Source organism: Eremomyces bilateralis (genome assembly GCF_010015585.1).
Source record: "Eremomyces bilateralis CBS 781.70 unplaced genomic scaffold P152scaffold_3, whole genome shotgun sequence".
Lineage (NCBI taxonomy): Eukaryota > Fungi > Ascomycota > Dothideomycetes > Eremomycetales > Eremomycetaceae > Eremomyces > Eremomyces bilateralis.
Genome location: NW_022985069.1, coordinates 1,625,883 through 1,638,717, shown reverse-complemented (window position 1 = coordinate 1,638,717; position 12,835 = coordinate 1,625,883). Strand labels below are relative to the sequence as shown.

The 12,835-nt window shown below is 50.6% G+C and overlaps 4 protein-coding genes across 4 annotated transcripts; 3 read left to right on the top strand and 1 right to left on the bottom strand.

The window, feature by feature from the left end:
• The first annotated feature begins 739 nt into the window (after window positions 1–739).
• On the top strand, window positions 740–1,809 carry P152DRAFT_455613 (LSM domain-containing protein). Its single transcript, XM_033678823.1, has 6 exons — window positions 740–862; window positions 917–973; window positions 1,032–1,070; window positions 1,134–1,161; window positions 1,232–1,295; window positions 1,352–1,809. Exons 1-6 carry the CDS (start codon window positions 838–840, stop codon window positions 1,379–1,381), a joined length of 243 nt encoding a protein of 80 aa, XP_033537521.1. The 5' UTR covers window positions 740–837; the 3' UTR covers window positions 1,382–1,809.
• A 4,608-nt stretch (window positions 1,810–6,417) lies between these two features.
• Window positions 6,418–7,350, top strand: P152DRAFT_390113 (HMG-box; the record flags this gene model as incomplete). The annotated part of the gene is made up of 5 exons (XM_033676024.1): window positions 6,418–6,536; window positions 6,594–6,627; window positions 6,744–6,944; window positions 7,033–7,087; window positions 7,136–7,350. Coding segments are annotated over 5 exons (624 nt in total), but the record flags the coding sequence as incomplete, so codon positions are not given.
• A 1,663-nt stretch (window positions 7,351–9,013) lies between these two features.
• Window positions 9,014–10,422, top strand: P152DRAFT_200702 (uncharacterized protein). Its single transcript, XM_033674336.1, has 2 exons — window positions 9,014–9,819; window positions 9,884–10,422. Exons 1-2 carry the CDS (start codon window positions 9,270–9,272, stop codon window positions 10,306–10,308), a joined length of 975 nt encoding a protein of 324 aa, XP_033537519.1. The 5' UTR covers window positions 9,014–9,269; the 3' UTR covers window positions 10,309–10,422.
• Window positions 10,423–10,838: 416 nt separating this feature from the next.
• Window positions 10,839–12,683, bottom strand: P152DRAFT_511954 (uncharacterized protein). Its single transcript, XM_033682730.1, has 3 exons — window positions 12,283–12,683; window positions 11,404–12,223; window positions 10,839–11,355 (listed from the first exon to the last, which is right to left on the bottom strand). The coding sequence occupies exons 1-3, from the start codon at window positions 12,612–12,614 to the stop codon at window positions 11,191–11,193; spliced, it is 1,317 nt and encodes a 438-aa protein (XP_033537518.1). The 5' UTR covers window positions 12,615–12,683; the 3' UTR covers window positions 10,839–11,190.
• Between the last annotated feature and the right edge of the window lie 152 nt (window positions 12,684–12,835).

Sequence of the window (12,835 nt, the reverse complement as noted above, 5' to 3'; positions counted from 1 at the left end):
GCGCTTCCTGATCCTGGCGGCGGTAGGTGAGTCGCTGGGGTTGGGAAAGTGACGAGTGAACACCAATCGTTGCGGGCAATAATTAATTAGGATATCAAAACTGCATGGCACACCAAGCAACCAGTACAGTCGAACCAGGAATTAGGCAGTACGCCGAAGTTGGTGTGTCGTCTCAGCACTTCATGTCTGGGATTACACGGCCATTACCTGGCCATTACCTGGCCATTACATATCCGGACCGAGCGCAAAGGCAGAAGACTGAAGGGAATCTTGTGAACAATCATCGATCTCGTGGGTCAGGCCAAATGCTCTTCAATCGGGCCTTTCGTGATGCTGATGATAAAGATATTTACGTTGGTTGTTTGCAACGGCATTGGTCTGTACCAGTGTACCTCGACACTAGCTTCCATAATAAAAGCTTGGATGAAATGGATTATGATGTCATGTGTGGTCGAATTTTCTATTGCCGGTGCCGTTGAAGTTGCAGTTGCAGTCGAATTGAAATTGAATGAAATGTTCAGTTCATGGATGATGGAATTACCTATTAATTATGGAGGAATTATGACAATTGAACTTTGAAGTCACAAGCACGATCCATGGCTGGCACATACGGCACCAGACGACCTGTCACGTGTGCTGTCTAAGAACTTGCATGATCGGCATACTTCGCCAGCCGTACTAGACTTCCAATCGTCGCAATCACGTGGTACCAAAATCTTGCCCTTCAAACATCGACCTTCATACAGGGACTGGGCACCTATAAGCTTCGGGAAGACTTACGGATGTCCTTAATGAATTCCTTGGATACTTGATTTCAACAGTCAGAGCTCGCTCAGCATGGCCTCCCAACTGCTTCCTCTCGGTATGTTGCAACGTTCACCGGGGCGCCGTATACATGATAGCTGATATCCTGCAGAGCTGATTGACAAGTGCGTTGGGTCAAGAATATGGGTCGTCATGAAAGGCGACAAAGGTATTTCCATCTTCACCTTCGGAGGAATGATTGGTTTGCTAAATTCAATGACGAACAGAGTTCTCCGGCACGCTGCTTGGATTTGATGACTATGTCAGTAAGTGCCATCCTAAATTCCCGTTGGCGTTGGAGCCTGTCCGCAGATATTAACTTGGTACAGATATGGTCCTCGAGGACGTGACCGAATTGTAAGTGAGATTCAGACCTCATGGCATCGCTCCGTATCGTTGTTTTCCCGACAAGGCTGACTTCTTGCAGCGACTACAGCGGCACGCACACGAAGATTTCCAAAATCCTTCTCAACGGCAACAATATTTGCATGGTAAGCCCCTTCCTATGGATTATCTATGTGCGCAAGCAGAGACTAACTGGCACTAGTTGATCCCTGGTGGTGAAGGTCCGGTATAAGGCCTGGACCGTGATACCAGCAGTTGCATGCGAGCGAGCAGCTACCAAAGCATGGAGATTTAGACCATCGTGCATCTATGAGAAAGAGGACGAGACACGGCTACTAGTGTTAACTTTGTGGTCGCCGGGGGTTATTCGAAAACCTTGCTTCAGCGGCAATCTAGTTGTAGCTCCTGGTCGCTTGAGACGCTCTACCTCGATAGGTCTAAGTCTGCCGTATGTGTTTGGACAACGGATGGTGTCCTCTGGATACTTCCATAATATGGCAATGGAACGGTCCTCTCGCAATCCCTCCTGCACCAACAGTTAACCCAGGGCTGGCACGGAAGAATGGGAAGACGGTCGGGCAGCGAATCTATCAGGAGAGGTGGTGATGGACTCTGGTCAACACCACATGTTTACAATAACTATTTCTCTCCAAACCCCAAAGAAAATGTTCAAAAATGATAACAAGGCGATTGATGTCTTTGATCGAAGGATCAACGTGGTGCAAAATCGCGGCTAGATGATATGGCGTGGTAGGACAGTGACGGTACCTTGACGGCTTGAGCCTGGTATTTCCGACCGAAGTCATATGGAACGGTCCTGTAGACCGGTATTCCGGTACATGGGATTGTTGTTGCATCATGCAAAATTGCCACTGGTGGGCGAAATCATGCATGCTGTTCGAAAAATAGCATCTCCGCACCTCCATCCCTCCGATGTGGATATGGGGCAGAGGCAACCAGGGATATTAGGGATTGGGAGAATACGACTGGTCGGTTCCGGGTCGTGCCATAATTTTGAGGTCCAGGTCTGGGGCAGGTATTTCCCACATTTACCGGTAGGTACTATATGTATTATTATCTTGGCCAGTTGAATCTCGAGATCAGTCATCATCCCTCAGCATGGCAATAGAAATGGCCCTGCAGTTGAGGAATGCATAGCATCGCCAGCCTCATTCGCCAATTCTGCAGCTTCCAAGATTCGTCTTCGTGTCACCAGTAACACTCATAGGATCGAAAGCGGCACTCCAAGCAACGGCAAGAATATGAGATACTCGGATAAATAGAACCATACTATGAGACAGCATGGTACCAATGGTGGACCTTAACCCGTTCACAGTTTACAGTTAACAGTTTTATCAGGATTCATCTCTCATCCCTGCGGACAATTCTCAGAGGTCCGATTTTTGGCTCCATATTACGGGTTAGGGGGACTCTACCACCTTGCCCCCTTGTAATTAATACCGGTAGTGACTTGAATCATCGATATCTGTGTTCGAATCTCGCATCCAATCGAGAATTCCATTCCGGCTGGTGAGATTTTCCCCCCCGTTTTGAGATTTTCCCCCCTTCAGAAGTCCCAAACCGCCGCTTTGGAAATTTACAAGGCAATATAGCCACACTTTCAGCATTATTTTTAAATTCAAAACTTAGATAGAGTTCTTTAGGACTCCCTCTTGCTCCTAGACTCCGAAATTTAATCCTAATAAGTTGTGGTGTTACGTGATTTAGGATTAAAGTTATGGCAGTTTTTTCATACAACTCACCAACTTCAGCACAAAATTAAACCACAACGCAGGGGGTATTTAGAGATCTAAAATAGTAGGCTCAGTTACCCAGGCTTTAGTATTTTTCTTAGCATTTAAAAATTATATTATTTCGAAGCTGGTGTTGAGCTGTTTGGCGTTGAAGTTGAAATGTGGTGATTTTGGTACTTCTGAGGGGGGAAAATCTCACCAGCCATTCCAGAAAGCGATTTCAAGAAGCAGAGCCGTGCACGTGGAATATTGTGCGCAGTGTCGTCCTGCATGCCCCTGTCTCTGCTGGGTTAGGAGCATCATAATCGTACGATCGGTAAGCCAACATCGGAAGATCTATCCAGAAATTGTTCCGCGGAGGGATCGATTGCGCTGCACCATGGCAGGCACGGAATCGTTTCAGGTATAGACCGGATGGCAGGACAACGATCGCCTACCCAGAATCCGATCGAAAGGGAGGTGGACTAATGCAGAATACGGCAAGGGACGCGGCTCGATGGCCAATGGGGAGAAGATCGCATGTTTTCTCTCTTGATGCGGATGGCTTCGAGAATTTTGTTTGACGATTGAAAATCGGGGGTTCATAGGAGAGGAGGGAAAGGGTCCGGAGGGAATAGGAATGGGCGTTGAGAAGGTGAGGGTGAGGGGGAGTGAGGGGAAAGGATTTTGAAAGAGTAATAACTACCATTTAGTATTAACTAGTTAACTAACTAAGTTAGTTAACTAGTTAGTTAACTTAGTAATATGGCCGAGCAGTTACTTGACTCTAAGCTAAATTAGGACATGGACCAACCGAACGAAGGGTTCCAAGGCTCCTGGTGTCCATGAGCATGTACATAATAGCAGGAGTAGGGATGTCGTCGGCGGTCAGTGGTCATAGACATTATTGAGGGGTTACAGAGTTTTGGGATACGGAATACAGTTTGATAATTGATATCAACAGGTACCTAGCTGGATGATGCGACAATAGGATGCGCTATTGAAGTAGTTTCATCAGTAACTAGTATTAGTTAGCCGAAGTACAGGAAAGGAAGTATCCTTGGTTTCCCTTGTTCCTCTGCTTCTCCTTTCCATAATAGTGCTCATTGTCACAATAACTCCATATAATATATCGTTAGGAATGAGACACTCCTTCCCACTAAGCATGAGCTCACCTTCACTTATTATTCTCTCTCACACGTCACAAGTCACAAATCACCGCTGGCACTAATACAGTGTACGATGATAAGACCGTTTGCTTGTACCGCTGTCATGGGTTGCTAAGCAGATTATGACACAAGGTTGAACAAGACTGGACCCGCTCCGAACCGACAGTTCATGTCAATCTTGACATGAACTGATTTTCGGGATTTCCAAATACATTCCACCAGAGAGCTACCGGTAGGCTACCTAGCCCGGTGGCAAACCGTGGCCCGTGGGTGCTTTCGAAAGGGTTCAGCTGCCCGCTCTCCACAGAACACCATCTGATCTCCGAAATCGTCATACAAAGATGTTCGAAAAACTGTACGATTATACTGTATCGTCTTGCTTACTCGGTTGCCTACGCAAATATGACCAAGTCCAAAGTATCTCAAAATGTAACCCCACCGCCTCTTCTGCGATTCTGTTCCATCAGGATTCTGTAAGTATTACAGTAATCCAAAGGAACTTAGTTACATAGGTGAAAGGATTGATCTGCAGTCGGAACAGCCGAATCGAAAGGGAAGTGGGAAGAATTATGGAGTAGGATTCGACGATTCGACGTTGAAGTTCCCATGATTTTATGATTTCATGATTCGATGTCTTGCTGTACAAACTTATACTACAGGCTTGTAACTACTCTGTACCGTCTGGTAGAATTGAAATTTGAAACACCTCACAGTGTATCGTATGGTTCGGGTGGAGACTGGAGGTTGGAATTAACCTAGCCTTGAAGGAGTAAGAACCTAAATGCGCCCATACCAAACCCATCCCTAGGCTACTCACCACGCCACATATCATCTCCGCCTGCGTCATGTCTGCACCTTTCCCACATCCTCTCGCTTGGTCGATTGATGGCTTGAGCCGTGAAGATACATAGTTGCTTTGAGATTGAGTTTTGAGGGGCTCTGTTGCGTCGCTTGTCACTTGTCGCCTACCGTGCGGTATCAGATCATTTGCAAGGCCCCACTCTTCTTGCTTCGCGTTGTTCGTCACCGCGTAATTAATCTTGTCTACGGGCGAATCCGCCAAATCGTGTTCCCTTTCCGCTCGGTTTCTCTTGCGAGCAAAGCGATCGACTGGTCTTCGGTGCGCAAGCCGATCGCCTCCCAATTCACCAATATTCCTTCTCCGGATTCTCTAACAGAGTACAAAGTACAGACCCTGATTTTTTCATGTTCCATCGGACCTGATCTACTGTACTCCCTTGTCAGTTAGTCACGGTAGTCACCACACACCATCAACCTTCAATCCATTTATCAACCACAGTACTACCCGCCTCTTCCTCATCGCCTCTTCCCGTCACCAATATTGAGGCTTCTCCAGTTCTTCTTCCTATTCTTCTTCTTCCTCCTTCCCCCCCTTCCCCCTCCCTCCTCTCGCCCCCAGATCTCGATCACGTACCTCCTCCCTTTGCTCTCGTATCCGAGATCTGCCACCCATCTCTGTCTATATATGCCTACTCCAACCGTGCTGCAGTCTATGGTTCGCTACCTGGTCTTGTGGTATAGTTTGGACCCGGCATTGTTGTCACCTTCGGCTTGCATCTCTCCAATGACCTAAAACCGACGCCGTGCGGTCCCTTTCGACTTTGAACCCGGTCCTTTCCCAAGAATTTGCATGGAATAGGAGGAATACACGGAGGATTTTTTTTCTTTCTTGCGCTTGACTGCGCCCAGCAACAATAGGCATTTTAAGCCAGGTATCGGTTTTTCCTTCGGCGCATTCATCTTTCATTCACGACCGACTACGACGTCAAGCTGCATCACCTTCTCGGTACTTATCTCAAGATCCACCGCCTTCCACCACGACTTCTATTCCGCCATTCAATTCGCCACAGCTTGGCCAACGTCTTCGTCTGTTCATCGTACTACTGTTGATCCATCTCCTCGAGGAATCTTGTAGAGCTTGGCCGTCCTTGATCGGTCATTGGGCATTTTAGAATCGCGACCTTGGCTGCTTCCCATTGGGATATCAATATCGTTGGAATTACACCGCCGGCCTTTTTCGGAAATAAGACGGTAATTCCGACCTCTCAGTACGGTACTGGCCAATTGTCGGTCTGCCAATCCTGATCTACTATCACGACCGTGGCTCTGGGTTTGGATTGCCTGGATTATCCTCCAACTGCACCTGTCCAGCACGAGCTTACCCTGACTGCAGGGTACTGTACGATCTGTACATATCGGATTTACCGTCATATCGTCAGGACCAAAGAAACATCGGCTCCACGAACTTACGACCGCAATACCTGGGCGACTTCCGCACTCCGAGTTGCAGGAATTCTCATGCTTCCCTTGTACCGCTTCCGGCGCGACAAACTACCACCAGCTTCATGATCGAAGACTTGCGCGATAGGCTGGAGCGACTGGGACTCTCCCAGTACTTGGATGCTTTCGTCGCCGAGGGTTTTGACTCTTGGGAGACTGTGGTGGATATCACCGAATCTGACCTGTACGCATCCTTGGCGGATCCCATTCGCTCCTTCGACGGCCACTAATTTTTCTTCAGAACTGCTCTGAACGTCAAACTCGGCCACAGGCGGGTGAGTTCTCTCATCCATTTGATATAGCGGCCCACTGGCGCCCACTCCATCTATCTCCAGTCGCTCAATCCCGAATGATTCGTCATCGCATATGGAGGCTAACTCATACGTTGCAGAAACTCCAACGTGCCATCGTTGAAAGTACCGGTCGTTCTATCGCGCCCTTGGTTCCCGACCCTCGCAAGGGGACCATTGCCGATGAGTCTTATCGAAGCGACGATTCTGCCGCAGAGAGCCGCTCGTCTGGCAAAAGAACGGGTGATCCATCTTCCCATGCCGGTACCACTACCAAGAGAAAATATAGACGACACCCCAAGGTATTTCGCTTGTTCCAATATCACCTTACGGCACCCTACCCGCTTTCCAAGTCCCTCTTTCACGAACGGCCCTCTAACTCCCCAATAGCCAGACGACAATGCCCCTGAAAGACCTCCGTCGGCATATGTGATATTTTCAAACCGTATGGACATGCACTCTCTTTGAAATCCATCACGCTGATGACCCGTAGATGTGCGAGAGACTCTCAAAGGTCAGAACCATTCGTTCACCGAGATTGCCAAGATCGTAGGAGAGAGATGGCAGGTGTTGTCGCCCAGTGATCGTGAAAGCTGCGAACGCCAGGCCAATTTTGCAAAAGAAAAATACGGTGTCGCACTGGCTGAGTACAAGAAGACGGCGGAATATGGCTCATATCAAGAATATTTAGCTGAATTCAAAGCCAAACATGGGACCGCGAGACCCGATAGTAAGAAATCACGGTCCGAAGCAGACTCCAACTCCGTTGCGGCGAAAGGCTCAGCAGAGACGGTGCGGCCTCCGCAGATTCCGCCGCATTCAGGAGGCAGCGGCGAAGCCATTGCTCACAGACCAGCGCGCTCGGATATCTCATCTTCATCAGGCACCTATCATGCCGTTGCGGGACCGAAGGCAACCTCAACTCCAACCTACACGTTCTGGGGGATGAGTTCTCCAGCGACTCGTGATCAGTACTCGCCCATGTCTGTTTCTCCGATCTCGGCCTCGTTAAAACGCGAGCCATCGTATGAACTTTATCAACGGACCGGCATGTCGGCCCATGAACACGGATCCTACGAACGCCCTCGAATCGAATCGCAATCGGGGTCTTCTGGGTCGCTTCCTCCTCAAGCGCATTATCGTCCGCAAGTCGGAGGTGCATCATCCGACCATTACTCGCATTCCGGGAGCCCTTCACTCCCCTCTCCACCGATCCCCGCCCACCAACAGTTCGGGACTCCATTGCAATCAACGCCGGCTCAAAATATCCCGGATATGCGCTCCCGCCGCGTCCCGACGAGTCGGGATCCCCCGCAACTGCCATCCTTGACCCACGAAGAAACGACCTATTCCAGCGACGGCGGCATCTACGCGCCCTCCAACTATCCGTATCAGCGCCCTCCGATATTCTCCCTCGACGTCCCCCAAGGCAGCAAAGAAAGAATCTTACCCCACCCCATCCCCTCGGGGGTCGGACTCAGCCCCCCGATCGGTGGCTCCAGCCGCGTCCCGACGACCGAATTTGGCCGATCGACTCCCGGTATCAGTCCCGGCCTTCCGGCGCCACCAAACACGGGTGGTTGGCCGGCGCTGCTGGCCGTTGCGGCAAGAGAAGGTGAGGAAGTGAAGCGGGAGAGGGAGAAAAGTGTTGCCAGTGATCTGGAAAAACGGGTGGAGCGTCCCACAGACAAACCTCCTTGAACGACGATAGGGGTTCCCATGGGGCCGAGACGCGGGTCCCGGCGCTGGACTCCGCGGATCATTCGCGGGCCTTCATTGGGTCGTTCCAAGGCGACTGCATGGTGGTACCGCGACCACGCATTGCATTTCTATAACATTTCCATTTCATTTGCTCTGGACTAGTATTGGCACCTATACCCATTCGCGTCGATGGCAGGCGATGCATCGCCTTCGATCGTAATTCCCTGCCCCTCCGGTGTCGGTAGAGAAGACGCCGACGGGACTTTGCGTTTAGAATCATTACACCGGCACAATCAACAGAGGAGATGGATTGATTCATGACTAGTCCTTTTGAACGTTCACCGATCCACCCGGAGAATTGCTGGTCTAGACTCCCGAAGCCGCTCTCCAGCCCATAGAATAGAGACAAATGCCATGAAATACCCATTCATTCAAGGTATATTTCACGGTAACCGAAAAATCGTCAGCACCGCCACTAAGCATGATAAATCGAGTGTGAAGCCATGATTACGTTTACGTATACGGATACTGCTAAAGCCCATTGTCTTTAATCAGCTATTTAGTGTTACGAATACGCCACCTACGAAGCACATGATAATCTCCGGCTGTGCATAGCATGCATTATCTTCACGTACATCGGGGGTTAGTGGGCGCTTTCTAAGTAAGGGAGGTACGATACTGACGACTCAGTTCACTTGTCTCACATTTCGTATCCTTCTTCCAGCCCGTCACTACAAATCCGCGTAGATATAGATAACTTCTTCTGAAGCATTGAATATCGTTGCACAATTCACCGATAGCTGCCACCGATTATTGGTGCATGTCGCTGAGGGTTTTAACCTCGCAGGTTTTACTGCTTTGCGCTACCGCTAGGAATCAATCCCAAAAGTCATTAAATTCAGTCGAGCTTCAAAACAACACTCGCGATGAGCGCATCAACCAAGTCCCTTGACGAACTATTAGATCCGTCAGTCCTGCATCTTAAACCCCTCACCGCGAAGGACCTCCCCGCCCACCCCTCCCTCCAGCCGCAGCAGGCCGCCTCAGCCACCTCCCTCCCCGACCTGGTCCAATTCATCCTCTCCATCCTCTCTTCCGCGGAATTACTCGGGCGCTCCATCAACGACACCTTCGTACCCCTCGGGGTCCCGTGGGCGTCGCCTCCCGCCACCTCGCCGGTGGAGATCTGGGTGCGGGACATCTATCCGCACGAACTGGCGCCGCGGGTGCCACGGAAGGTCGAGACTTGGTTTGCGCGGCGGAGCGTCCATGTCCCGCGGGAGGAGCGGGGGACGGCGACGTGGGAGGAGTTTGAGCAGGGCTGGTGGCAGTCGCATTCGGAGCAGGAGAAGGAATATATTTCCGATGTCATCGATGTGGTGAAGGTGGCGGACTGGAGTGATCAAATCCCGGCGTTGGCCTCCTGGGGAGGCTCCAGAAACCCGGAGATTCGATGGGGGGAAGTTGGGTTATGTGGTAAGTCCCCGACGGCCCCTTCGGGAAGCGCGATGCAATGTTGATCATATCTCGTCCGGTCTAGTTTACGAATCGGCTTACAAACTGCCTTTTCCTCTGAAATACCGGTATTTCAGTGAGTTGGTGGTCACTGCCCGCATGAAGAACAACTCCAGCCCTGGAACGTCGTCGTTGCTACTCGTACAAGTGCCTGTGGACTTGACGGGGGGGCCACCTATTGCGACTTCGATGTATTCGAGTAGTAGGCATCGGACCGACGCTCCGATACCGGAACTGAGAAAGCCGATAGTCCGTGGCGAGTACGTGAGCGTAGAAAGGGTGTTTTGGAACAAGAGGGGTGACATCGGATGGGACATGGCGACGGCCAGTGACGCGAAAGGCCATGTGCCTAGGGTGCTACAGAATGCGCTCATACCACGCACCATCGCTATGGATGTAGGGCGTTTCATGGACTGGCAAGATAACCAACGGGCATCCTCGGCGGCCTAGGGTGGAGAGCAAGAGTGTGGATGGATTCGGCGCATCTCGTACCTTTCCTTGGAATGCAGCAAAGTACTTATTTTTGGAGGCAGTATGCCTGGCTCGCAGGATGACGAGGGCGATGATTAATCGGGGTTTGTCAATTCTTAGGAGTAGCGACGGTAGATAATTATCTTCAATCAGTTACAGTATAAGCATTACAACGCACTGCCTTCCACCCTTGTAGTTGAGTGTTTAATCGACTGAAGCATCGCTGCACGAACTTGACGCCACGTTGAATGACCGAGAACCATCGGCGGGTATGAGAAACGAAACGAAACGAAACGGAACAAAGAACGAGACGCTGAACGGAATATCGACGTCGACAGGCCACATGAAAGTCATAACATTGTCGTATACTTGATATTCAACGCTGGTCTTACCGTTATCGTGCTGATGTCCATTCTCCACGAGGGAGGTGAGTGTTACATTGATTTCAACCTGCCTCAACATCTCCCTGGACCCTCCGTCCAATTTACGTATGAGAACTCTTTCCCGCAGTCCGACACAGCAAACCGGAGACCGCATGTGTAAGGATACTACGTACGCCGCCTAACATAATCTTGGTTAGTTCAGTGCAACACTGGTAAAAGCTCTTAGGGTGATGGAAATCGGATCGATTGGGGGCCATGATACCTTTTAGCGACATCTTTGGATGTTGAAGCCATACTATCTCGCTAACCAGGAAGTAGTCAGCTTCGAAGGAATGAGTCGGAGATTCGATCCCTTTGGGATTTTCCATGAGATTATGGACCTAGGGCTGCGGGAGCCTTGGTCAGACCAGCAACAGACGGCCTTATCGCCCTTTGTTGAAGATTGGATGATAATTCGAATTGTGGCGCATCGGAAGGGCTACTTGACATGGACTTCAATGAGTTCCATGTCACCGATGTCTGAATCGGCGACTGATTGATCCTCGCCTAGCTCCTCGCCATCGAACATCAATTTAACCGCCTTCTCGGACTGGACGTTGCACCTTTTGCGGTACGCGTGGATCATGGAGAGAATCGTTGTGTCCTGTCAAACAATTAGCAACGGCCTGGGGATATTGTAGTAGCCACCTGCCGGTTTCACAGCAATCTTCAATTCTCCGTAATCCTTCGCTCTTAGGATGACCCTGATTTTCGATGAGTCCGCTTGCTCCGCTTCAACCGGCTCGCTACTCCGCGTTTCCCTGCTCCTCTCCGTGGGTTCCTGCAGGAAGCTGAGTTCGGCGGCTTGTTTGTTGGCCTCGAAAATCTCCGGGGTGACCATCTCCATCGAGATCTGTACGGTTCCCACCCCCGTTTCATCCATAGAGTCGGCGTCGATAGGGGGTAGGTCCAAGCCCAGCGCCTCGCACGTTTGAAAGCCCCATATCTTCTGGTTGCGCCATGTGAGGAACACTCGGCGGAACATTTCGGGGGTGAACCCCATGGCATCGCAATATGCCGCGTGTACTTCTTTGAGGCGCTGAGAAAGCTTTCTAGTGATGACAACGGGCTGTGTCCCAGGCAGCTTTGATGTAATGAGAATTTCGACGATATAGTTGGGCCGGCCGTCCAAAGCGGTAGTGCTCGCACCACCAACTTTATCATCCGATGACGCCTTGCTCGTGACAGTGGGCGGAGGCACTGCTGGTAGAGAGTTCGCCTGCTCCTTTGACAGTCGCTGTTGACGAGCCGCTTCAATGAGCAGTTGTAGGTCCTCATCCGACTCGTCGTCCTCGTCGTCCGTATTTACCGTGCTCCTGATTTTCCGTTCTATTGCAGCATCCCTTCGAGATTCCTCGCCCGTTGTTCCTGGTGCCGAAAACCGTTTATCAGCGGAGGTAATGGAATCGATGTGAATGGTTCCATAATCAGCCGTCCTAGTAGAGTGTGAGCGCTCGGTTTCACGATCAAGACTAAAGCGTACCTTGTCAGCTTAACGTATGTCCCACCATTCTTGAGGAATTGTGCTCACCTTTTGTCTGCCGGGGATCTTTGCGCTTCAACAGGTGCAGAGGAGTCATCGTCCTCGCGGCTTAGGCGACGACGCTTCGGGCTGTCGCGCGAGGGGCTGTCACGGTGGCGTCTCCTCTGCTTTCGCTCCTCTTTTGCCCTTTTGATCTCCTCTTCTTCGGCGAGTATTTCCTCGTAAGCTCGCGTCGACCGCGAGAAAAGGCCATCCTCTGTTCCGGTGTCTTTCGAAGTGGAACGCGCCGCTGCCCACGCAGGTTTGGCGAATCGAGACTTTTTGAGCATAGTATTGCTGGTGGGCGATTCCAGCACGTCTGATTCCATGCTGGGAATCATAGGAGGGTTGCGAGGTAGCGGAGAGTCTAAAAAGTTTGGGAACCAATGTCGAGGTCTTACGAGTTGCGATCATCGAGGGATTACTGGCAAGTGGCTGTGGCATGCCAGTGCAAGTGCGGGGTGTCACGTGTAAGGCCGTAAGGCTGTAAGGCCGAATACAGTATTGGACCCTTCCCAATATATCACGTGATAAATCCGTAGATCCAACCCTCAAATCACAC